Source organism: Carcharhinus amblyrhynchos, chromosome 3 (assembly GCF_965287045.1).
Source record: "Carcharhinus amblyrhynchos chromosome 3, sCarAmb.v2.hapA, whole genome shotgun sequence".
NCBI lineage: Eukaryota > Metazoa > Chordata > Chondrichthyes > Carcharhiniformes > Carcharhinidae > Carcharhinus > Carcharhinus amblyrhynchos.
The window spans coordinates 79,365,391-79,392,978 of NC_137326.1; the positions used below are offsets into that span (position 1 = coordinate 79,365,391).

The 27,588-nt window shown below is 41.8% G+C and overlaps 1 protein-coding gene across 1 annotated transcript in view; it reads left to right on the forward strand.

Moving 5' to 3' along the window:
- Nucleotides 1-5,154: 5,154 nt before the first annotated feature.
- Nucleotides 5,155-27,588, forward strand: part of plekhb2 (pleckstrin homology domain containing, family B (evectins) member 2) — a 33,609-nt gene continuing 11,175 nt past the window's right edge. The window contains exons 1-6 of the mRNA XM_080185436.1: nt 5,155-5,237; nt 14,708-14,764; nt 15,829-15,981; nt 16,902-17,004; nt 17,612-17,651; nt 18,756-18,842. Of these exons, the coding sequence (XP_080041562.1) occupies nt 14,728-14,764; nt 15,829-15,981; nt 16,902-17,004; nt 17,612-17,651; nt 18,756-18,842 (420 nt within the window). The 5' untranslated portion in view covers nt 5,155-5,237; nt 14,708-14,727. The remainder of the gene's footprint in view (nt 5,238-14,707; nt 14,765-15,828; nt 15,982-16,901; nt 17,005-17,611; nt 17,652-18,755; nt 18,843-27,588) is intronic.

Consider the following 27,588-nt stretch of genomic DNA (forward strand, 5'->3'; position numbering starts at 1 on the left):
GCCATAAAACAATAGATAAGGGTCATGGGTGGAGGGGGGGACTGGTGGTGTTAAAGTGGCGGCGCGGGCTCGTTGGGCCAAAGGGCCTGTTTCCTGGGCTGTTTTTGTTCTTTGTTCAGAATTCCCACCATCTGACCTGCCCTTATTAATGTGGTCCAGTTAAGTTTCAGATCAACAGTAACCTTCAGGATGTTGATGTTGGGGCATTCAGTGACAGTAATGTCATTGAACATCAAACCATATGGCATTTCCATACTGCAAGAAGATGAGCAAAGTATAAATGTCCCAATTGTTACCACCAAATCTGAAATGCATTACCTCTTGAACTATGTAAAGGACTTTGACAGTCCTGAGGTGGCTGACTGTGCATGAGCACACTGCAACATAGTGCATGTTACAATTGTAAATTACCACAAATACTTTTGTCAAAATGAGATCTGAACAAGGCAACAAATAAAAAGTTATTTCCAGCAGAATGATGCCTTTCTTTTTATACACACATACAACTTGCAGTGTAGGTACTTGGGTATCATTGAATGTGTACTTCAAACATCTATCAGCCTACTATTGTTTTTATGCCGATAGACAAAGCGAGTAAAGATTAAACCTTTATGGGAGTGTTCTGATGGCTAAAGGGGATCATCAATAGATCTTCCCATGGGGCTCATAGAATATGAGCTCCCCTATTAGGCAAGTGGAGACTCACCCTATAGGGAAGGAGCAGTGAGGAGTTTAAAGCCAGTTGGCTCTACTCCGGCCAGCAGTTGAAAGACTTGGGGCTGACCTGCATCTGTAGTCATAGGACAGCTCTTTAAACACTGCAAATAAAAGGTGATGGAAGACTTGGTAACATTATTACATTGGTGATGAGGAGTAATTTTTCTTCTTCCCTCCAAACCATTTTTATGGTTTAGGTAAGTAAACCTCTGATAAGAAAAATGCCTCTTTTTGGTAAGCTTGAAGCTTACAATGCAAGCATAGAAGACATGGCTCAATATGCAGAGCGCATGCGTTACTTTTTTCAGACCAACAATATTGGGGAGGACAAGAAGCAGAAAGTGATCCTGTTGATGGCACGCGGGGTCACAACATTCAGTGTAATAAAAAGCCTGACTTACCTGGATGATCCGATTCCAAAACATTTGATGAATTGGTAGACTTGGTTAAAGGCCCAAAACTTTCCATAATATTCCAGTGATACTATTTTAACACAGCAGGGCAAACATTTGGGGAACCTGTCACTGAATTTCTGACCAGGTTGTGAAAAGTGATTGTCAGTACTGTGAATTCAGGCCACCCCTGAACAACATGTTGCGAGATAGATTGGTCTGTGGAATTAAACAAGTTGACAATCCAAAAAAAATTATTGGCAGAACCCAATTCAGATCTAAAGAAGACCATTGATATTGCTCTATCATTGGAGAATGCAGAGAAAGGAGTTCAGGAACTTCAGTGGACATCAGATAGTGATGTTGTCAGATTGGTGGGAGCAGCCTTATGCAACTTCCATCACTCAAGTGAGAGCAATGGTAATGGTAAAATTTCTCAGAATCCCTGACAATGGCAGAGCCTGAGTCATATCACCAGGCAGTCGAGGTCAGGGACAATCTTCAGTCTCCTCGGGACCATATTCCAGAAGATTATGGATGCCAGACAGCAGATGATTGCAAATGCTGCAGAAGACCACAATCAAAGCTAAGATATAGAGACAGTCAAAATGCGTGTTATTTTGAAAAAAGGCCAAAGCCAGTACTGGACCATATCTTGCAGATAGGCCCACAGCCGGAATGGAAAAAATGCAATTAAATTACATCTCCATGACAAGGGTTGCCTCCATAATGGGGAGTTGTTAGTGAATGGCCACCCTTTAAAAATGGAAGTGGATATAGGAGCTACGGTCTCCATTATCAGGGAACAGATTTATGATCGTCCTCGGCTTAGTATTCAGCCCCCTGAACTGAGAAAGCACGAAGATCAGGCAGGCCATCTATACAGAGGAAATACTGCAAATAAAGAGCACTACAGCAACCCTATTGACTTGCAGGCAATGGTCAGTTGGACTCCCAGTTATCATTGTATGGGGACAATGACCAAGTCTTATGGCGAGAGACTGGCTCCAATATATCAGATGAATTGGCTGAAGGTCTTTAGGCTGGGCATCGATGACTGTACAAAGTCATCAATTAGTACCCCAAAGTCTTCCAAGAAGGGAATGGTGGTGGTGGTGATGGGAGGCGGTGGGGTGGGGTGGGGGGTGGTGTGGTGTGGAGGGGGGTTGTGGAAGTGAGCGATGCACGTCCCATGTGGGAGTGAGGGTTGTCAAGATGTTTGTAGTGGCCAGGTCGAGGAAGTCATATGTGGGAGTGGGGTTCAGATGGTATACTCAGGGGGTGTGGGTTGGAGTGGGGGGAATCCTGTGGGAGTACTGGACTGAGTGAGTACAATGATTACCCAGAAGTTAGATATGGTTTTAATTCTTCTAATTCTTTTCTGGATAACTATTGCTGTGTAACATTTAAATCAGATTTTTGTATTGTTCCTAGTGCAGGGCAATTGCCCAAAGAAAATTTGAACTTTCCAAGCAATTGCTGTGTAGTCCTTACCTAGTAATCTCTGGGAGCAGGGAGAGGGGTGGTTTCCCAGTACATCTTTGGGGTATCTGTGCCGGATACACTGCCTTGGAGTGTGGAAGTTAATGTGTTCTGGAAAGCTAGGAAAGAAAAGGAAGGAGGTACTAATTAAGATAAACATTACAATGCTGGAGAATGAAAGATATCTTAGATGGGCTGTGGGATGGAGGGGGGAGCATGGGCAGCTAGGGCAGAATCTATTAGGTTAGAGCAGAACAATAATAGAGACAGTATTACACTATTGGTTATATACCACAGGCCTCCAGCTCTTGAGAAAGATGTAGTACAAATTTGCAAGGGATTTACAAAGAGGTTCGATAAGTGGTGTGTAGTTATAAAGGGAGATTTTAATTATCTTATTAAAAACAAAGATAGCAATAGTACAATGAACAGAGAGGAAGGTGTGTTGAGGAGAAAAATTGCTAAAGAACCAAAAGTAAGATGAGGAAAAATCTTTCGGAACACACATGCTGAGAGTGTGATGGAGACTGGACATATAGTGGTTTTCATGAAGAAATTGGGCAAATATCTGAAGAGAAAAATATACTCGGCTATAGGGGACTAGCCGAGTTGCTCTCACAGAAAGCTAGCACAGACAAGACAGATCAAATAAACTCCTCCTGTGACGTGTAATGTTTCTATTATTCTACAATAAGAAAGCAGAATTGAATGGAACTGAAAAGGAATGTGTGGTCCTCGGCCAAAATATATTTGTCAGATTAAGACAGGAGTAAAAATGGATTGATTAAAAGAAATAGTCCCTTTGTAGTACTCTCCTCGTTGGGAACGTGGTGCTAAAACATTCGTAGACGACCCGATTCTGGCTCAGGGTTTCGTAAGTAGCAGAGTAGCTATCTCGCTGCGATCTATTGAAAGTCATCACTGTATGCTAATACATGACACAATAATAAATCAAATCCAATCAAGTATTGCTGAAAAAAAAGGACATGCTATTGAATTGTCATTTTGTGGAGCAGTTTGTGGAAAATACTACCCTGTCCTACTGTATAGTTACTGCCAGGGGACCTATGAAATAATTCCACCAGTGACTTCTTTACTTTGCTATGTCTTATTTCCGCACAAACTGATTGACATCTTGATCATCTGAACCAAGATCATTTCTCATTATTAACAGAGCTACCCCCCAACCATTTCCTTTCCCCCCGTCCTTTCTAAAATGTCAAATATACTTCAATATTCAGGTCCCAGTTTTGGTCATCTTGTAATCATGTCTCTAAAATAGCTATCATATCTTATTCAATTATTCCCATTTCTGCAATCAATTCAACTATTTTGTTGCTAATACTATGTGCTTTTAGATAAAGAATCTTTAATTCTGTATTTTTAACCACTATTCTTTACTCTGACCTTATTTGCAGGTGCACTGTTCTGTTTGTACACTCTGCCACTTCCTGTCACATTCTGGTGATCAATAGCTGTATCATTACCCAGCACTATTGCCTTGTCCTTTCTCTTTAACTTTCCAAATCTCCCTTTACGTGAACCCTTCCCTCTTGCTATTTAAAGCCCTCTCTACCAACCTAGTTATTTGATTCACTATTAAACTGCTCCAGCACAGTTCAGGTGGAGTAGTTTTTCCACATACCAGTGCCCATGAATCAATACCCTTTTCTCCCTTGTCAATTAACTCTCTGATCGAATGCCAATTTGCTTTTGGCTCAGATTGTAATCCAGATAGTTCATTTTAGTTCTGTATTTTTAATTTAGCCCCTAGCTATTCATCTGGCCCAGAAGCTCTGAGTGCCACCATAGATACCTTGGGTGACAGATTGGAAAGGGCTATATTTACTAGCCTTCAAGTGGTCGGCATTTGAATATTGATGAGTATTTTTCTGACTGGCACCTTTAGCCAGCTTTAACACTGCTCAATAAGAACTTCTAAGTGATTCTACTTTCTCTCCTGATTCAAGTGAAATATTTCACTACTTGGTGTATCTTAATTGAATACCATCATAGGGTCATGAAGATAGATTGCTCTTATCCCACATTTCCAGAAATGTGTTTTTATCCATGAAACATCTGAATCCCTCATCCACTTCCTTAATAGATTGCATTGGGTGTACAGTACAGAAACAGGCTGTTCAGCCCAATCACGCCACACCATTGTTGATGCTCCAATCCTCCCATCTTCCTCATCTAAATCTACCAACAGAACCATCTATCCCCTCCTCCCTAGCATGCTTGTCCTGGAATGCATCTTTAAGGAAGGTATTTACAGCTCCAGCAAAACGATGGAGGCCTCAGATAAGTTTTCTCTTGGGGGAAAAAAAACACTCCAACAAATATAAACACCTCCTGAAGGCTTTTTATCACTGATGCCACTGAGTGAGCTGGAACCAAAAACATCGTCATCAGACTCCCCACGATCCACCCCAACAAACAAAAACCAGGAAGGAAGGTCCCGCGACGATGGCTGGGAAATGTAGTCTCCCTATAGCTGGCGGCAAAGAGGGAGCTGAGTGGCGCAGACTACAACTCCCAGAGGACACAGCAGCCGCGGGGGGAGGACGTGACTTGTCATAAGTGAAACGCCACAAGTTGAGCTAAAGGTTGAGAGTGGCGGTTGGATTTGGGCAGTGATAGAGGGTAAGTCGCAGCTGAGTGAGAGGCAGCCTCAGCCGGAATGGAACGCTGAATGGTAACACGGCGTTCTATTTGGAGTGTCAACGTTCCAGTTTGGAATGTTCCCGCTTGTATCAATTTATTCTCGCAGCTGGAACTGTATCAGAAGTGAGCCGGCCTCACAGCGCGCCCAGTTGGTAAAGGGCTTTTTATTGTATGTGGGTTTTGTTTCTACTTCCAATACCCCTAGCCCGGCATCCCCCATCATTGCGCATCGACAGCAGTAAGAGGATGTGAAAGCAGGATTTGTATTTATGTACCCGTTTGTCCAGCCGACTCGTAAAATAGGTCTTTCTTGCACCTGCTAACTGATCTTTTTGAATTTGCGTTTTCTGGGCGCACTTCAAAATGGACTATCTATCCCCTCCAGGCTCCGGGGGCTTATTGACCTCCTCCTGTGCCTCTAAACACTGGCACGGGCTTGATGGAGCTTTATTGTGATGCAGGGAGGAGGAAAGAAAGAGCGTTTGTTCCTGTTTTGTACTTGGCTATCGTCATCTGTGACAGTGTCATGTGAGTCTGACTACAGAAACAAATAATTCTAATCTCCCCACCACTTCCTGTCCAATAGCCTCCCTCTAGTAAATTATTAATCCAGTGATAAACACTAACACAGGATGATGGAGATTTTTTTTTATATATTTCATGGAACTGATGTAATGATAGGAGTCAGGTGCAAACTGAGGAAAAAACAGTTCACCATGGTATCACCTGGACCAGTTTACGGTTTCATTCTCAATAAATAATTGTTGATCTGGTTTTGTATTATTTAATGCATGGTGTAAACATTATAACCACTACCATTGTTTATCATCAAGCCAACCTTTCAATCTGGCTGATTGAATGATGTCAGTGGGGAGATGGAATGCACTTTGACTCTGTGCCAGCATGAGTCACATGTCGATCAGTCATGACTCAAGACCAATTCAGAATCAAACTCTCCATCCCTGATCCAAATGTGACTTGCCCCAATGTCCCAAATGCAGCTATTAATTTATCACTTCCTTTTTACTGTAACTGGCTCTTAGATTTTCCTCACTTAATCTGGAACTCAAAAATCAACTCTAGCATGGCATTAAAACTTATTATTGTGACCCATTGGCATTTTGAGTACAGTTTCAAACATCAGCATTAGTTCTATATGATTTTTGGAGAAAGAGAACGTGTGCCCTTACCGGTGGTTGACATGGCTGAATGCTTGAGCTGAAAATCAATTTCATATTTTGAATATTTTAAACATAAGAAAGCCCTTTTGAGCCTGCTCCACCAATATCATGGCAGATCATCCAGTGCAATAGCCTGATCCTGCTTCCCCCACCACACCACATCACCATATCCTTTGTTCCATTTCCCCAAGTGCTGTAGCTAACTCTTACATGAAACCATGTAATGTTTTGGCCTCAACTGTGTTCTGTGGTGGCAAATTCCATAGACTTACCACTCTGGGTGAAGAAATTTCTCCTCATCTCAGTCCTAAAAGGTTTATCCTTATCCTCAGACTTTGCCTACCATTGAGAATGTCCTTCCTCCATCTACCCTTCACTGGATTCTATGAGATACCACCCCCCCCCCCCCCCCCCCCCCCCCCCCAAATGAGTGAACATAGTCTTAATCAACTCAGTTTCTTGTGAATCAGTATGATAAACCTTCACTGCACTCACTCTTTAGTATGAATGTCCTTCCTCAATAAAAGAGACCAAAACTGCATAAAATCAGTGAGCTATAAATTTATTGTTCAGTTCTTGCAAATTGAATATAGGATCTTGGATTTATGTCTGACATGTTGGGTCCACGGTGTCAAAATCTGCAGCTACAATACATTGGAAGTTTGGGAAATAGAGGGTAGACTATAAAAGGCTTCAGGAGGATGTAGGTTGGTCAACAGATTGTGCACACGCAAGCTGTGTTTTCATGCAGGGAGACTTGAGCTTGAGAAATAAAATGATTGAAGTAAACTAAAAATATAGGGAAAGTTTTTACTAGCAATCAGATTGCAGGACAGATGGATTGTTTTTGCATTCAAAATTCAAGTCCAGAGGCTTTTTTTTCCTAAAAGTTTTGTTTCAAGAATAGTTGTACTACTTTTTTTTAAAAAAAGCTAACAATTGTCTTTGAGTCCTGGGAAAATAAACCTCTTTCAGGAAACTAAAACAAGTGGAGGCTGTAGTTTCATGGAAAACTAGAATGTTGAACGCAAACTGGCCTTAATATCCTCTGCATTGGTATTGCACTCCACGTAAACAATTTATTCTAATCTGTCAGTCCTGCATTTCCAAGCAGCTAGTCCTCTTATAAAAGAATTTGTGAGGTGGTGCTGAAGACTTTTGATGGATGCAGTCCTTGGTGGTTAGATGCATCTTTCTTTGAGAGTGTAGGTTTATAAAAACATGGGCGGGCAGCAGCATTTTTGGGTTCAGAATTTGGGACATGGGTTTTAGCCTTAGCTCAGTGATAGCAATCCTGCCTTTGTGTTAGAAGATTCAAGACCCACTCCAGAAATTTTAGGACATGATGCTTGTGCATTACTGAGGAAGTCCTGTGCCATGGGATGTGCTGCCTTCCAGATGAATCTTTGAACTGACCACTATCTCGGGCAGTTTTCAAAAAAGAATTTAATTGGACCTGAAATAAAAGCTTCAAATTATGCTGATATTTTTGGGGAATGTAATATTCATCCAGCTGGTAATAAATCACTCTCCAGAAGGACACAATTGTGGGATGTGTGCTGCAATTTAAAAAAAGACCTAATTGCTGACTTAACAGTAGAGTTTCCTCATTGACCTCCTTCAGCAGTGAACCTTATCAGCACAGGGTATGGATGATGCAGCCACTGCTGCGTAAATGGAAGGTGGGAAATTGCCTGAAGTAAGATAGTGGCTGTGAGCTCCAAACCATAGGAACTTCATTACAACCTAACCACTAAGATCTGTTCAGAAAGCATCTCACTTTATCAGTCAGCATCTCCGGAGGCCATTTACAAGTCTCATTGTTTACAAGTGGGAACGTCCCTCAACCTACGTGGCCGTACCTGGTCTTTAACATATTGCTGTTTGTGGGAGCTTGCTATGCACGAAGTGGCTGCTCTGTTTCTTCCTTTGACAGTGATTTCTCAATTGGTTGAAAACTGCTTTTGGTTTTCTTTAGATTATGAAAGGTGCTTTTTTTTTAAAAAAATTGCTTCGTGGGATGTGAGCGTGCAAAAAAGATGCTCAACTTGGAAAGTTGATTGTGGAAAGTTCTGGAAAAGTACAACTTCATGTAAAACTTTGAATATCAAAGTGCCCCTGTTGAACAGTGTGTGCTACCATTTCTCCCCTGTTTGTGAGTGAGAGGACAACAGTGCGTTCAGGGACGTTTATCATAGATTTTGTTTCTGTCACAACTGTTTTTCTTTCCAGTTATATTCAGTTGCCCATAGTTGAGAAGAGGACGTTAACTGAGGAATTTAGTTTCTGAGGCCCAAGTTTGGATCTGGGCCATCTGGATGAGGAACTGTGGATGCGTTAATACTCAAAAGTCACACAAATTTTGACCATTGTGACATATTGTGCGATAGAATCTGCTTTTTGGAATTGGATGTCTATAATTTTCTTTCATAATGTAATTTTTTTTGGCATAGATGAAGACTAGCCAAGCCCATTATGTTGAAGGAAAGTGCCCAAATAGTGTGGTGATTATGACGTTAGACTTGTAACCCGGAAGTTATGAGTTCAAGCCTCATTGTAACAGCTACACAACTGAATTTGTTTCAGTTCATTTGTGGGCAGCAAGCAAAAATGACCATGAAAGCACTCAACTGCCTTACTGACATCTATCTGTCATGGAACATAGGAATAGAAGCCCATTTTGCCTCTCCAGTCTGTTCTGCCTATCAATGAAAGCATGGCTGATCTCCAACCTCGTTCTAAACCCGTTTTATCCCATATTCCTTAATATTGTTGATTTAACAAAATCATTATTAATCTCCATTTAAAAAGTTATTTTCTTGATTCTTATTTTGCTTATACTTATACTCTTGGCGAGTCCCTATTTAAATTCCTTGGGAATTCCGGCAAGCTGAACTGCTCCACTACAAATGCCAAATAATTATTCAACGTATCAGCCATTTTGAAAAATGTCACCATTATCAGATTTTAAGGAGCCTCAAAATGCTCCTGAACAACTTCTTTTAGCTAATGCAATTGTAAAAGCTTTTTGTTGTTTTTGATATCCCTTCCAAGTTTCTTTTCACGTTCTTTTTATAACTCTCGCTATCTGTTTTTAATCATCCTTTGTCCCTCTTCTAGTCACCTTTCTCTTTGTACATTTTGTTTGCTTAGTCTTGTGTTTATGCTGTTTGTCCACTCACCAGTTGTCCATGGCTGTTTTTTGGCGAGAGCCATAGCCCCTTAGAACTTTTGTATCCTTGGAGGATAAATAGTTGAAACAAATGATGCTTGAGGGAGGAGGGAAGGACAATGAAATGAGTATGGAAATGTTGGCAACTTGCCTGCATGAACATCCTTCTGAACAGCAAAATTCAACAGTATGGACTTGGTGATTAAATGCACTTATTGGATGAATTGAGTTTTTGCTGCTGTTAATAGACAGATGCTAAACTATTTCTGTATCTCTTTTGAACACTTCCCACTGCTCTGTCATTTTGTCCATTGTCTGTTGGCAATCTTTCTCATTGGGTTCAAGTCTGCTTCACCTAAATGTAGAATCTTAGTAGCTGTTTCACATTTCCCCCTCCTTTTGAACACCATTTTGAGATCAGTTGCTATTCGATTAAAAATTTGTACATTGGTAGGCAGTTAACTAAATCTGATTTGTCACTCATTAAATTTAATATGCCATTCCCTCCCCTTGCCTGGGGCATATTGCTGCAAATGGGGAGAGGGTAGCATAGTAGTAGCATCACTCAACCAGTAATCCAGAGGGACATGAGTTCTTATCCCATCACGGCTCTTGGTTGAATTTAAATACAGTTAAATAAAATCTTGAATTGAAAGTTAGTTTCCTGACCGTCATTAGTGAGACTATCATTGATTGCTGTTCACTAATTCCCTTTAGGGAAAGAGATCTGTCATCCTTGCCTGGTCTGGCCTACTTGTGACTCAAGTCCCACACCAATGTGTTTGACTCTTTGTTAACTGAATAAGCCATTCAGTTCAAGTGCAGTTACAGATGTTGCCAGTGATGCCCACATCCCATGAAAGAATTAAAAAAAAAACATTCTGGACACACTCAGGAAGTTTACTACCTCTTAAACGTGCTGAAGCTTGCTTGTATAACGCTAGATGAAAAGGGAGTCAAAAGTCATCGGGGGTAGGAAAGATGGTGGCATTGAGGTCTCAATCTGATCAGCCATGATCTTATTGAATGGTGGAGCAGACTCGAGTGGTTGAATGGCCTCCTTCAGCTCCTAATTCATACGTTTGTATCAAAGTTAAAATCCCCTGTTAACTCTTCAGCCTTTTCTACTTGTCTAATCTCTGCATTAATACAATCAACTATTGTACAACTGTACAGGCCTGTACACAACTTTCACTACAGCCTTAAATTGTTTTCTGTTTCTTAATTCTGCCCATGAAGTCTCCACTGCATACATCCCTCTTGTTATATCCTTCATCATCAAAATAATTTTATCCTTAATTCACGACAGCTACTCCCCTTCCAATGCCATTTCCCTATCCTTCTTGTTGACTTTTATAACCTGTTTATATTTAGTTCCTAGTTCTGACCATCTTGTAGACGTGTCTTAATAATGGCTACTGTTATATTCTCCAGATTAAATTGCAATCTATTCAGTTTGTTCCTTCTGCTCTGTACGTTTGTGTGCTTATTTGAGCTACACACCCTGACCTTTCCTGTGCTCTTTAAAATTCTGTCTTGGTTTAACCACTTATTTTTGTTTTCCTTATACCTGCAAAATCTCAAGCACAACTTCTGGCTGTTACACTCTTCCCTTTCATTTGTTTTTGTTTTGCAGGTATTATTGATACTGCCTTTTCCATTGGTTCCTAGTCTAAAGTTCTTGTGACAGCCCTATTTATCCAGTCTGATGGGACTCCGATCACAGCCCAGTTTAGGTGGATTCCTTTCTATCACAATAGTGGTACCAGCTCCCTGTAAAATAGAACCTTTCTTTCCCACACCACTCCATCACTCACTTGCTCCTCTGCCTATCCCTAGGTTAATTTTCTTATGTATTGGATAATCATCTGAAAGTTGCAAACCTTGAACTCCTTTAATTTAAAGACAGCATGACAGCACAGTAGTTAGCACTGCTGCCTCACAACACCAGAGACCCACGTTCAACTCTGGCCTTGGGTGACTGTGTGGAGTTTGCGCATTCTCCTCCTATCTGTGTGGGTTTCTTCTGGGTGCTCTGGTTTCCTCCCACAGTCCAAAGATGAGCAGGTTGGGTGGATTGACCATACTAAATTGCCCCTTAATGTTCAAAGATGCCTAAATTAAGTGGATTAGACATGATAAATGCATGGGTTTGTGGGGTTAGGGCAGAGGGGAGGATCTGGGTAGGAAGTTCTTTCAGACAGTCGGTGTAGACTCAGTGGGACAAATGGCTTCGTACTACTCTAGGAATTCTACGATTCTAAGCTCCTGGTTCCCAGTGCTTTTTCTTCCCTATGTTCTTAGTCCCAATGTTAATCACAGTACAGGAGTCTCCTGTTTCCACTCAAATATTCTTTCAAGCAGATTTCAGATGTTCGTTACCCTGGTACCAGGTAGCCGACATACCACATGGGACTCTCAACCCTGCTTACCAAGGTATCTATCACCTAAGTATTGCATCCCTTACAGCTACCGCATTATACTTTCGCACATCAGACTATCTCCTCCTTTAAGGTACCATAGTCTGCATGTTGGATATCCTGCAGCCAGTCTTTTTATTCTTGGCTTCACAGGTCGCAAATGCATTTGTATGTGTTGGTTAGGATTAGTTTCTCCAACACTGCCTCCAGCTCTCCCACATGTGCTGGTGTTTCCAGTTGATGACTCAGCCAGAGAGTTTGCGATGGAAACATCTCCTGATGTGTTTGCTTGAGGCAGTCCATAAACTCCCACGTGCTGTAATCCAGACACACACACTCTGACAGCATAATCCAGATTATATTATTTGTATCTGGTTTGGCTATTCCTTTTTTTCCTACTTGCACAAAGTGCTGTAACAAAAAAAAGGTATAAGCTAAACCTGCCCTTGGGTTGATCTGGAGAAGTTTCCCAAGCATTTACCAGTTAGTGCCTTCCCTTGTGTTGCATCATTTCAGATGTTTTTATTTTTGTCCCTGATCTCATTTCCTTGCCTCCAAACGGAATCTTGAACTAAGTGGTTAGATGTTAAAAGTACTAAACACACAAGGCAGTATATTAAAGAATATCCTGTATACTAGCCTTAAAAACTCATGTTCTGCTGCTGCTTCCTCTGTGTTAGTTAAGATATGACTTCCTCTTTTTAGAATTTCTACTTCTGTTTTGTTCTCTGCTGTATTGTCACTGCTGCTGGGTTCACGTTCTGTTTTTGTGGTGTGCCGGTATGCTTGACCTGCTTTATTTCAGAAGTATAATCTGTCATCCTTACTGCATCCATAGAATCATAGAAACTGTACAGTGCAGAAAGAGGCCATTTGGCCCATCGAGTCTACACTGACCACAATCCCACCCAGGCCCTACCCCCCCCCTATATATTTACCCACTAATCCCTCTAACCTATGCATCTCAGGACACTAAGGGCAATTTTAGCATGGCCAATCAACCTAACCTGCACATCTTTGGACTGTGGGAGGAAACTGGAGCACCTGGAGGAAACCCACACAGACACGGGGAGAAGGTGCAAACTCCACACAGACAGTGACCCAAGCCGGGAATCGAACCCAGGTCCCTGGAGCTGTGAAGCAGCAGTGCTAACTGCTGTGCTATCGTGCCGCCCGAATCCAGATGACGTGCAACTCTAACCCCATGCCATATGGTTGCCTCTTGATAATTATTGTCGTGACTAGGTGAACCGCATAGTTGCAAAGCTAATATTGTCTTCACACTCTAAAGGGATGTGGGCATCGCTGGTGTGGTCCCTATTATTGTCCTTCCCTAAATGCCCCTGAGAGAGTTGATGATGAGCTGCTGCCTTGAACAGAGTGATGTAGGTACACTGAGACTGTTGTAAGGGAGGGAATGCTAAGGAGATGGCTGGAAATGAAGTATATCCCTGCCTGTGATGCTGAAGGTAACTTGGCGCCATTCCCCTGCCATCAAAAAAGTTTTAACTAAAATGGCTTCTTCAAGGTCGAGAAGAAATTGGACTTTTTGTTTCAGTAGTTGAATACACTGTCAAGAGGTTATAATTATACAAACCGTATTGTTTCAAAAAGTATCCATGTGGATCACTTGTAAAGCATCCAATATGTTGCAGCTAGTATTTTTTAAAAGAAGTGTATTTGCAGTCAGTAACACCACAATCAAATGAGACACCCTTTTATTTTATCATGCTTTCTCTTGTATGTGAAGCAGAATACTGCAGAAGCTGAAAATCTGAAAAATAAACAAATATTGGAGAAAACACCCAGCAGGTTAGGCAACATCTGAGTGGTTAAAGAAACTGAGTTAACATTTCAGGTGTGTGACCTTTCATCAGAACTGGGAAAATTTTAAGATGTAATAGATTTTGAGCAAAGGCTGGCTGGGACAAGGACAAAAGAAAGATTTGTGATAGGAAGAGAGGAATGAGAGAAAAGTCAGTCTTCTCCGGGCCAATGGGAATGGTGATGGGGAAAGAAAAGAAACAATAAGATGTGCTAGAACAGGCATGATGCTGGCTGAAACAAGAAGCAAAGTAAAGGAAATAAAACTGAGGTAGCGTTAATTCTTTGAAACTGTGTTGACTCAAAGTTCCAAATTGAATGAATGCTGTTCCTGAAGCTCGCTTTGAGCTTCACTGGAACAGTGCAGCAGGCCAAGAACAGAGATATCAGCGTGAGAAAATTAAAAACATGGGTCTTCAGAGGCTGGGGTTTATGATTGTGGGCAGAATATAGCTGTTCCAAAGTGGTCACCCAATCTGCATTCATTCTCTAATGTAGAGACCACGTTATGAATAGCAAATACAGTGCAGTCATTTGAAAGATGATTCACGTGGAAGGTACGTTTTGGGCCTTGGATGCTGAGGGGAGAGGTGCTAAAAGGACAAGTGTTGTCTCCTGTATTTTCTCTCTTTGTACTGTGCCAGTTGCTGATTTTTTTTTAGTTCTGGCTTACAGTTTTGTAGCTTTACAGCTTCCCGATTGATTCACTCGAAATAAACTGCAAGTTGTTGTTTGTTATAAAAATGTATGCTTCTCCCTGCTTTATGTTTTCACATGCCTTTTAAATTTTATTATACAACAATGCAGGGCTTTATTTTTCTCATTTTGAATCTTTTCCATTTCTTTCCACAGATCCTTTTTTTGTTCCAGACATGGCCTATGTTAAGAGTGGGTGGCTGTTGCGGCAGAGTGAGTTGTACTTATCAATCTGATGTAAAGCGATAATGATGTTTAACTGCAGATTGAGCGCTGTGGTAGCATTGATTGGAGAAAAGAACTTAAACCAGCTTTGATTGGTACCAAGCATTCTAAACTACTCTAAGTCAGAGGTTTTAAAGCTTAGACATATTCAAATCCTAATAACTTCCACTGGAAATCTTTGTTTCTTTCTGTGTCCCTCTATCATTAGATACTTGGCTCTGGGACATACAAACATTCAAATTTAGGAGTAGGAGCTGGCCACTCAGCCTCTCGAGCCTGCTGTGCCATTCAGTAAGATCATGGCTGATTGTAACTTCTACCCCACTTTCCTGCCTGTCCCCCTTAACCTTTTAACTCTTTGTTAATCAAGAATCTATCTAGCTCTGCCTTAATCAAAGGCTCTGCTTCTGGGTCAGCACTAATTGAAAGTCTGTGATATCCAGGCCTCTCTATACTGGTGTATTATCACTTCCATTGGGTTATTTGGAGAACTATTGGGACCTTGTTTTTACACTTTTTTCAATTGCCACTCTTGAACCTTTTGGAAAGATCTCATTTGAAGGTGATGTTATAGTTCACCAGTGGCAGCTGTGCGATACATCTTCCATTAACAGTGCATTTATTATAAAGATGAGTATGATTCTAAAACAAGCCTATATGCTCTCTGTCCTGCGCCCACCCATGCAAACTGTTACTAACAACCTGTCAGGTTACTCATTTTTAGTGGTAGTGCCTTTTTATTGGAGAGTCGGTGCAGATTTGTTGGGCTGAATGGCCTCCTGCACTGTAGGAATTCTATGATTGTACATTTTACAGGTTGGAATGGGAGTATCACCGAAATATTGGGAAGATTGGTATTGAAGTGGTAAGCATGGATGGATGAGCGAGACAAGTTGGTTTGGAACATTATTCTTGTACCCTTGACGGGACTGTCATTGTACTGCATGTTAGGTTCTTCACAGCCTCTTGGACTAAACGTTTCATGGCTGTTTGGTCCTGAGTAAGCAGAACTGATAAGGAAAGCTTCAGCAATTGAATTTCTATTGTTTCAGGTACTATTCTAAAGCGATGGAAGAACAACTGGTTTGACCTGTGGTCCAATGGCCAGCTCCTTTACTATGATGATCAGTTGCGAGAAGACATGGAAGATAAGATCCATATGAAAATTGATAGCATTAACATCCGATCTGGAAATGAGTGCCGAGGTACTTCAAATTTATCAACTTCAATCTGACAGAGGCTTTTAGTCAGCCCTGTGATCACATTGCATTTGCTATTAATTTTCCTATTTCAAGTTTATTAGAAAGCTGCCCCATCTATCGTTGTTTTATATCATGCAACTTCCTATGTAGCTTGATATTGTCATCACTCTGTCAAAGTGTTACGGTGGGTGGCACGGTGGTTAGCAGTGCTGACCCACAGTGCCAGGGACCTGGATTCAATTCTGAGGCCTTGATTCACTGTGTGTGGAATTTACAAATTCACCCCGTGTCTGGGTTTCCTCCGGGTGCTCTGGTTTCCTCCCACAGTCCAAAGATCTGTGGGTGAGGTTGATTAGCCATGCTAAATTGACCCTAGTGTCAGGGGATTAGCAGGGTAAATATGAGGCATTATGGGAATAGGGTCTGGATGGGAATGTGGTTGGTGCAGACTTGAATGGCCTCCTTCTGCACTGTAGGGATTCTATAATAATTTGTAACACAACTTGAACAATCGGCCATATTTGCCACATGGTCCAATAGCGGTTTAACTGTGCTGAACTCAAAAGTTGCTGCACTTTCAAAATCCTGCCTTTGAATTTGGATTACTTTGGGGCTGGTCCAGTTAGCCGTTTGGAAGGATTTTTCTTTGCCACATTGGATTTTGGCTGATTTTAAACCTACTCTAATAAAACCAAATAATTGGTGTCACTGAAAGTCAGTTGGGACTGTTATTTCCTGAGATTTTTTTGTTTGTGCATTTTCTGAAGATTTGCAATGAAAACAGATTTTAACCTGTTGTATAAACACTTGAGTGGATACCAGACAGGAAGAGTCTTGAGCTGCCTGCTGTGTAAGTGAAATAGTTCACTTTAGTTTTGTTTGGATTGTGTGTTGGCTTCAGTTATTATTTATTCCCAAATTAGATATCCATCCTCCAGAAGGAAAACCTAGAGATTGTTTACTCCAGATTCTGTGCAGGGATGAAAGAACCATCAACCTGTGTGCTGAGAGTGCTGATGACTGTCTGTAAGTTTACATTTTTGTGAAAAGCTTGATTTGGTCCTGGTGTTGGAGTCTCAACATAAAATCTCTCTTTCTCACTTTTAATATTCTGTCTCTCTCTCCTGTTTTCTCTCGCTCAGTTGTATTGCTTTCAGTCTCACTCACTTGCACTTCAGTCTCTCTCTTGCATACACTCTCTCGCAGGCTGCTCGTGCCCCCTTGCCTCTTTTCCACGAGGGATACTGCAAATTGTAGCTGAGTGACTGTTGTGTGATCAGGATGTCAATGGACTTCAGGTTGAGCTTTTCTTCAGAAACTGTGTTTATCTGCAGCAGTTAGACTTTGACTTTTGGCGGGGAGAGTGGGGGATGCGGGGAGGGGAAGCGACTGAGCAACAGGAATGTTAAATAGTATAACATTCCTGCCCTTTTAATACACTGTGCCCTTCCTGACTAAATTTGAGCTACACCACTGGAGGTATGAGAGTTGAAATTTTTCATATCTGAATGTTGCACTAATTACCAAAGGTTTAATCAATAATGAATTTCTTGTATTTTAGCTGCTCATGTGGAATATTACCTGATTTTGTTCTTGAACTGTGTGTTAATGGCTTTGTTCATGGTTTATGCAGGGCCTGGAAACTTGCTCTTCAAGAGGCGCAGATAAACTTGGTGAGTAGAGAATCAGAATCTGCTTTGGGTAATGAGTAATAGGAGTATGTGGGAATCATCAAAGACTTGTGACACAAAATACTTCCTAAAGCTTGCTCTTTCAAGCCGTTTTGTCAGGCATCTCTCTATTATTACACAGTGGGCTGTCAGCATAGCGAAACACTTCTCAGTAAAATACTGGATAAAAACCTTTTACTTGTCTTCCCCCCCCTACTCTTTCCCCTATTTTATTGCCCCTTTCCTTGTCTTTCTCCCCTTTTTTCTCAGTTTTACTTCCCCCTTCGCCCTGCCTCACCTGACATCTTCATCTGTCACAGGTCACAGTTTACCCTTGCACTTCAGCTTCTCTGCCGTTTGGCCATTCACAGCTTTTATTCACTCTAAGGACTGCCATTAGCAGCCTTCTCCCTTGTTTTTGGGACTATGAATCATCTTTCATTCCCTCATCTTGCGCTATAAATATCTCCCACTTTCTATGCCTTTTCTCAGTAGACATTTTGTTTTCCCTCTTCTACTTTCCACTCCTTCAGGCACGTGGCTCCATTGTTGGTTGCAGCCCGGACACACGCTAATTTTGCCGAGTGCTCTCAGCTCATTAATGAAGCTAGTTGACGGGTGTCAGCTAACTCTTTTTACCATGAATATGAGGCTGTGCTCTCCCAACATCCAAGCTCTATAAGTAGTAACCCTGGGCATTCCCCCTCCATTGAGGGACTGTGAAATCAGTTATGGACTTGGCTGAGGTAAAACAAAATGGTAGGACTCTTAACAGGAGAAACATAGTGTACACAGGGGAGTGGCTAGCACTGCTCGTGTACATAGGACCTGTTGGCTGGTGATCATATGAGTAATTTCATACTGTAGCTCAAGTATCTTATCCACTGATTCTCCATTGTGATTTATGTGCAAAACATTTATGAGCTTTATCCATGAGATATACAGTAACTGTGAGCTGTCTGTTACAGTAACTGGTTGTGGTTTTTAAGATTGTCATTGGACTTTTTGATATTTTTAACATGCTTATGTTTTGGCTGTAGAATTTGTTACATTAACTAAATTTTAGTCTCAGTGAATTTTAAGAATGAAACTTGTGACTGATTACAGAACCTTGGCCCTGAAATGCTTCTGGATGAGGCTGGTTATGCCTCTGCCCCCCCACCCTACACAGCTTATCCCACCGCACCAGCACAGGTAAATATAGCCACTATACAAACTGATATTGTCCTTTGCTTTGAATGTTACTGTCTTTCACATGCATTCTTTGCTGGAGAGATTGTGGTGTAGTGGTATTGTCACTGGGCTAGTAATCCAAAAACCAAGGCTAATGTTCTGGTGACACAGGTTCAAACCGCAACAACTGATGGAATTTAAATTCAGTTGATAAAATCTGAAATATAAAGCTTGTCTCTATAACACCATGAAATTATTATCGATTGTTGTGAAGTGCATCTGGTTCACTAATGACCTTTAGGAAATCTGCCATATCCTTATCTGGTCATAAAGTCATAGAGGTTTACAGCATGGAAATAGGCCCTTCAGCTTAACTTGCCCATGCCCCCTTTTTGTTTTAAATCCCTAAGCTAGTTCTAATTGTCCGCATTTGGCCCATATTCCTCAATGCCTGTGTAACTGTCTAAGTGCTTTTTAAAATACAAAATTGTACCCACCTCTATTACTACCTCTTGTTCCAGACAATCACCAACCTCTGTGTAAAAACAAAAAAATTTGCCCCTCTGAGCCCTTTTGTATCTCTCCTCTCTCACCTTAAACCTATGCCCTCTAATTTTAGATCTCTATAACCTACCTTTTGGAAAAGATATTGACTATCAAGCTGATCTATGCCTCTCATTATTTTAGAAACCTTTATAAGATCACTCCTAAGCCTCTTACGCTCAAGAGAAAAAGTCCCAGTCTCTCCTTGTAACACAAACCATCAAGTCCTGGTAGCATCCCAGTAAATCTTTTCTGCACTCTTTCTAGTTCAATAATATCCTTTCTATAATAGGGTGACCAGAACTGAGAACAGTATTCCAAGTGTAGCCTTAACAATGTCTTGTACAACTTCAACAAGACGTCCCAACTCCTGTATTTAATGTTCTGACCAATGAAACCAAGCATGCTGAATGCCTTCTTCACCACTCTGTCCATCTGTGACTCCACTTTCAAGGAGCTATGAACCTGTACCCCTAGATCTCTTTGTTCTGTAACTCTCCCCAACATCCTAACCACTAACTGAGTAAGTCCTGTCCTTGTTCGATCTACCAAAATGCATCACCTCCTTTATCGAAATTAAACTCCATCTGCCATTCGCCAGCCCACTGGCCCAACTGGTTAAGATCACATTGCAATCTGAGATAACCTTCTGGTCTGACCTACTTATGACTTCAGACTCACAATAATACGGTTGACTTTTTTCCCCAGGGTAGAAATGTCAATTATTAGGGGCAACATTTAAGGTAAAAGGGGGGAAAGTTTAAAGGATATGAGAGGCCAGTTTTTTTTTACACACAGGTGGTAAGTGCCTGGAATGCGCTGTCAGAGGAGGTGGTAGAAGCAGATACAGTGGCAACCTTTAAGAAATATCTTGACAGATACTTGAATAGCCTGGGAATAGTGATACAGACGGCGTAGTGGAAAAGGATTTAGGAAGATGCCGTGTGTTGGTGCAGGCTTGGGCCTTTCGTGTGCTGTGCTGTACTGTCCTTTGTTCTTAATTGCCCCCTGAAATGGCCAAGCAAGTCATTTAGTTCAAGGACAATTAGAGATGGCAACAAATGCCATTGATGTCCTATCAAAAAAAAAAGTCCTGAGTTGTTTGCTGAAGTATTGAATACCTATGCTTTTGTAAATTGGGACCCAAGAAACCAAGTGCAGTATTCACCTCAGAGACTTACAGGTCAGGTATATAACTGTGGGGCTAGGCAAGGGGTTGGGCAAATACTGGATTGGGGGGCGGGGGGGTGGTGGTGAGAGGGAAAGCAAGTAGTGAGGAAAAAGGGAGGGCTTCTCTCCAAAGGAATGCAGAACACTATGGCACAAATTTGGATGCAAGACTTACAACAAAGATGACCTAATTACACGCCAGTCCACTTTCTGGCTCTACTGCGGGCTTTGTCCGCAGCATGAGAACACACAAACCAAACCATCAGCTACGGATGAATAGTGGATGTCTCGCAGAAGCTGAAGGCTTAAAGGAGTAACAATCCTAAATGGAGCATCAGGTTGGCCTGATGTCTGATTGTCTTTTCAACAACTCCTGCAACTCACCTAGTGCTGTAGCGCTTTGCATTCCTTTGGAGACAACTGGAGAGGTCGAAGTTGGCTGCACACTGCATGTCTAAGGGCCATCCCTCTGGATACCTGTGAACCAAGGTACCCAGTTTCCAAGTCTTGCCATGAGGACTTTAAAGGTGGAGGTCTGTAGGTAGCGAGGCTGAGTACTAACAGGTGGAGGTTATACACTGGCTTCTCTTCTCATTGCTGCTGCTGTTGGTGTGACACAAAATGAGGAGCAAACTTTCACGCAGGTGGGAAGCGTGCTAAATCTCTTCACCCACATCACGTTGATCTGTTTGGACCTGCTTGGAAATATGAAAGGTGATCTGATTCAAATACATAAAATTGTTGAGGAGCTTTCAGGTTATATGTTCGTAGAGTGTTCTCTGGAGCAAGTTTGCTCAAAGCTAAGGGTCACAGTCTTGGAATGAAAAATAGGCCATTTAGGATTGTAATTAGGAGAAATTTCTGAATGAAAGGGTTGTGAATCTTTGAAATTTTCCACCCCAGGTTATTGTGGATGTCAGTCATTGAGTCTGTTTAAGCCTGTGATTTTTAGTACCAAGTGAATTAAATGAGATTTGGGGATCGTATGGGAAGAGGGAGTTAAGGTACAAGATCAACCGTGATCTTATTAAATTCTGGAGCACTGAAGGCCACATAACATGCTGCTGCTGTTTTGATTTTTGTATTCTAATCTGGGGATCTGTTTCAACTGCATAAATGTGCTAAAACATATATTACTCCATTTGCATTTTTCACTTTAGTATTTGTACTTGACTGTTCAGCATTAGAAATAGCTGATTATTGCTTTTTATGCAGCTGGTATTAAACTTCAATAACAGTTAACCACAGGAAAGGATCTTGTTAACACAATATCATCCAGTGTCTGTGTTCAGTGATTGCGCATGTATTGAAGTATTGTTTCTCCATTCAAATTAACCCTTCAAGGACTGCAATTCTTTCTCCAATACTCAAATTCTCTAAAACATTCTACTTCCTGCCATTGGGTGGCAACCATCAGCTCCCGAATAGGCACTGGAACAGTCTGAGAACAATACGCTTAACTTGTTTAAAGATTCAAGCAAATGGACCAAACTTCCCTCACTTTGATTTGGAGAGTTTTTTGATGTTTCTCTTTGCCATTCGAAATCATTTTTTTCAGTAATTCTCATAGTACATTTTAATAGTGCAGTTGAAACTACATTATTTTTCAGTTTTAATTTTTCTCTCCTCTATTTCAATTCTGATCACTGCGACTCAACAGGCATTAGGTTTCACTCGATGACCTGGCTCCCTGTGCAAGATGAGATGGTGAATGCCAATAAAATATTTGGCCATGTGGGGGATTGGAGTTGAGGTTACAAGGGTGTGACAACATAATGCGTACATTACTGGGCTAGTAACTCAGAGATCTGGATGAATAGTTCACTGGCTGGAATCTCAACCATGGCAGTTTCTGAATTTGAATTTAGTTCATTAAATAAATCTGAAGTGAAAAGCCTGTCTCAAATGATGACTATGAAGCTATTCGAATCATAGAATCCCTCCAGTGCAGAAGGAGGCCACTTGGCCCATCAAGTCTGTATTGAATCTCTAACAGAGTATCTTACCCACGTCCTATCCTTGTAACCCTGCTAATCCCCCTAATCTATAATCTTGGGACACCAGGGGATAATTTAGCATAGCCAAGTCACCTAATCTGCACATCTTTGTACTTTGAGAGGAAACCCTTGCAGACATGGGAGAATGGGTGAGTGGAGAGTTTGCACAATCTATTCTTATCAGCCAAGTGATAGGTGTTGTCAACAGTGCTATCAAATGGCACTTGCCTAGCAACAACTTGGCTGCTGTTCAGTTTGTGTTCAGGCAAGGACACTGTACTCAGACTTCATTGCAGCCTTGGTCAAAACATGAACAAAAGAGCTTCCAAGGGTGAGGTGAGTCTGACTTCCTTTCACAACCAGGAGGCATTTGACCATATGTGGTATCCAGGAACATAGATAAAATGAAGTCAGTGTGAAATTGGTGAGAGAAGAGAGTTTGGGATGGTGAGCGAAAACCTCTCCACTAGTTGCAGTCATACTTGGTGCAAAGGAAGGTGGCTGTGATTGTTCGAGGCTAATGATTTCCATCGATGCAGGGGTTCAAGATAGTGCCCTAGGCCCAACCATCTTCACTGCTTCATCAATAAATTTCCCTCCATCATAAGGTCAAAGGTGGGGATATTTATGGTTATCAATTGCACAGTTTTCAGTACCATTTACAACTCCTATACTCTCTTGCATGCAGCAAGATCTGGATAATATACAAATTTGGGCTGATGAGTGCTAAGTGACACATGGTACATGATGACCAAGTCCAGCTAGAGAGGATCTAACCCTTGACATTCAATGGCATTGCTGAATTTTACTATTGACCAGAAATTGAACTAGACCAGCATGTAAATACTGCATCTGTAAGAGGTCGGAGACTGGGAAATCTGTAGAGAATAACTCCCTGACTCTGCAAAATCTATCCGCGATCTAAAGGCACAAACGGGTGTGATGGAATATCCTCCACTCCCTCTTACTTGCCATTCTGTCAACATTTAAGCTTGACCCCATCTAGGACCAATCACCCTGAACGACTTTGAACATTCACTCCCTTTATCACTGGCAGCAGTGTACACCATCTGAAGATGCTCTGGGGCAGCTCACCAGGGCCCCTTTGACAGCACCTTCCTGACCTCTACCTCTGAGAAGGACAAGTGAATAGCATCACCTGCAAGTTCCCCTCCAAGCCACTTGCCACCCTGACTTGGAACTTTTTGACTGTTCCTTCACTGTCACTGAATCAAATTCCTTTTCCACCAGCACTGTTGGTATACGTGCTGCAGCTATTTTCCCCTTTGACGATGGTGTCTGGTCTTTTTGGCTACTGATCTTGGACTGATTGGACATAGTTTCCAGGGTCAATTGAAAATCTCAATACTGAGGCTAATAGCTTTTTGTTGTGTTTTTATTCAGAGGCATGGGACAGAGTTAAGTAAATGGAGTTTGGCCCCATGTGAACGTTGATTTTTAATTGAATGATGGAACAGGCACGAGGGCTGAATGGCTTCTTCCTACATGTTTGCAAAGTGCTCTGTTTTTTTTCCAGAAAGACATTTATCGATTTGAAACAGTGGGCTGAAGTGCATCCCTGTGCTTTCCACTGATAGAAGTAATTATTAGAATTGCTGGTCTGCTGAGAAAGATGTGGAGATGCTGGCTTTGGACTTGGTAAACATAGTAAGGAGTCTCACAACACCAGGTTAAAGTCCAACAGGTTTATTTGGTAGTAAACACCACTAGTTTTCAGGGTTTGCCTTTTCGTCAGGTGAGTGAGTTCTGATCACAAACAGCATATGAAAAGAGCCAGAGGTTTCTTCAAAGGACAGGCCAAGCGTTTTTTAAAAAAAAACCTCCCTTGATCCCATTTGATTGACAGTACTGGGCCCTGAAGGCCTTAAGTGTTAAATAGATTACATGGTTGTGAGTTCAAACCATGAGCTGCTTCCAGGCACGTGTACCAACACCATATCATTGGGTGGCACAGTAGCACAGTGGTTAGCACTGCTGCTTCACAGCTCCAGGGTCCTGGGTTCGATTCCCGGCTCGCGTCACTGTGTGGAGTTTGCATGTTGTCCTCGTGTCTGCGTGGGTTTCCTCCAGTTTCCTCCTACAGTCCAAAGATGTGCGGGTTAGGTTGATTGGCCATGCTAAGAAATTGCCCCTTAGTGTCCAAGGATGCGTAGGTTAGAGGGATTAGTGAGTATAACATGTAGGGATATGGGGGTAGGGCCTGGGTAGGATTGTGTTTGGTGCAGACTGGATGGGCCGAAGGGCCTCTTTCTGCACTGTAGGATTCTATGATGCCATGGTCAGGAAAGCTTGGCAATTTACTGGAATGTGAAGGAACGTGCTCCAGAGCTTGGACTGTTTCAAATCCTTGTGGACTCATTTTTTTTTTGCTTTGTATTAACATCAGTAACACTAATTTCTGATTGTGTTCTATCACTCATACATCCACTCCATCCTAACCCAGATACCATTGAGTTGTAACCTCTTTTTCCCTTATAATTTGATCACTGTGTTTGAAGAGTTTCTTGACAACAGTCTTAGAATGTCTTCCTGCTAGTTTGATGTCAAGCTTGGGTTCTGCCTCTGCCGTTTTAATTATAGTAGTAATCCGGATTAACTGTCTCGAGAGGAACATCTTTCAGGGACCTCCTTTTAGATGGGGAAAACTGGGGTTTTCGGTCTTTGTTTTAAAATTCCAAAAATAAATTAAATATTCATTCATGGGGTGTGGGAGTTGCTTCCCAGGCGCACATCCATTGCCATTATGAAAGTGCTGTAGAACTGCCGCCTTGAACCACTACAGTCAATGTGATATAAGTGCACCCACAGTGCTATTGAGGAGGGAGTTCCAGAATTTTGATCACAGTGAAGGAATGTCTCTAAGATATGTTTCTAAGTTGGGATGGTGTGTGGTTTGAAGGGGTATCTCCCAGATGGTAGTGTTCCCATGTATCTGCTGCCCATAAAGTTTTTTTAAAGTTTATTTATTGGTGTCACATTAACACTGCAATGAAGTTCACCTCGTCACCACACTCCAGCACCTGTTCGGGTCAATGCACCTAACTAGCATGCATTTCAGACTGTGGAAGGAAACCAGAACACCTGGAGGAAACCCATGCAGAAACGGGAAGAATGTGCAAACTCCACACACAGTGACCCAAGCTGGGAATTGAACCCGGGTCCCTGGCACTGTGAGGCAGCAGTGCTAACAACTGTGCCACTGTACTGCCCCAAATAATAGCACTTAATGTGGGGCTACGTGGACCTTTTATCCTTCTAAATGGCTTCATTTGTGAGTTTGGAAAGTGTTGTCTAAAGAGCCTTGGTGAATTCCTGCACTACAACTTGTAGATAATACAGTGCCAGTGGTGGAGGAAATGAATGTTTGTTGGCAAGCAGGCTGTTTTATCCTGGATGGTGTTGAAATTCTTGTGTTGTTGGAGCTGCGCTCATCCAGGGAATTGACGAGTTTTCCATCACTCAGCTGACTTGTGCTTTGTAGATGGTGGACAGGCTTTGGGGAATCAGTAGGTGAGTTATTTGCCACGATATTCCTAATCTCTGACCTCTTGTAGATTGTCACTGATAAGGTTAACATTTATTGACTGTCCCTAGCTGTTCTTGAGTAGCTGATCCTCCTTGGATTGCTGCAGTCATTGCATTGTGTTCGTGAGTTCCAGGACTTCAACCCTGACCCAGTGGCAGTGGAACACGATGATGTATGTTCAAATCACGATGGTCACAAAACATAGGCCAAATGGCCTATTTTTGCCCCTATCAAGTCTGCTCCACCATTCAGTGAGATCATGACCAGTTAACTCCACTTTTCTGCCTTTTCCCCACAACCCTTGATTTGTTTACTGATGTGTATAATTTAGGAGGGGAACTTGCAGGTGATGGTATTCCCTTATGCCTACTGCCCTTGTCCTAGGTGGTTGAGTCATGGGTTTGAAATGTGCTGTCAAAGAAGCCTCAATTTATCCTGTTAAAGCTAGGGATCAGCACTGGAAGTCTACTATGCATTGCTTCCTACTTCTTGCTAACCAGAACTGGACACATTCGAGGTGTTTGCCTAGCGAATTAGGTTTGATAACCACCTCTAACTTGTAATGTCACTTAACTTTGCTTATTTCTACTTGCTCCTGGCTGGTCTCTCACATTATACCCTCTTTAAAAAAAACATGAAACTGTAAAACTTTACTGCCCTTGTCTAAACTTGCAGCCCTGTTGCGCGTATTGCCTCTGTTCTTGCTGAACTTCGTTGGCCCCTAGTCAATTAAGCAACATCTTTTTTTCATCTATGTTTTCAAATCCCTCTGCTACCTCGCTCCCCCCCCCCCTCCATCTCTGTAATCTCCTCCAGCTCCACACTCCTCTGATTCTGACCTTTTTGTGCATTTTCCAAATATTAGTGAATGTGCTTTCAGGTGTCCAGGTCTCAAGCTCTGCAATTCCGTCCATATGCCGCTCTGCCTGGCGATCTCCCTTTCCTCCTTTAGAACACTTCTTACAACCTTTGTGACCTTGCTTCATTCATCTGACCTGATATCATCCTTTTGTAGCTCAGTAATTGTAATGTGAAGCACCTTGGAATGTTTCATTGTATTAGAGGAGTTGGGTAAATACAAGTTGTTCTTGACCGCTCTAAGCGGTCATGCTCACCATTGGATTTTTGAGCACACCTCAAGTCTTCAGCTTTTGTGCTCTGTGATTTCGACACCAGTCACAGAGTTTGCCTATCATCCATTTTAGTTCCTGTGTGTAGCGCTTCACACTTTTCCACATTAAAGATAATCTCCTGTTTCATGTTTTGTGACTTTCTGAGCTGCTTCCTTGGGTTTAACTGCCCCTTTGGTTCACATTTATCTACAAAATTGATTAGTGAGAACAAAGTCTTTAGATTCACTTCCATTTTTCCCTGGAGAGGATATGTTGCATGTGTATTCTGAGTACTTGGGGGAAGCATTCATTCAGAATATCTACCATTTATGCTTGACCTTCTGTTTTTTGAGTTCACTTGTATCTCCTTTAGCTTCAGTGATAACCTTGAATTCTCA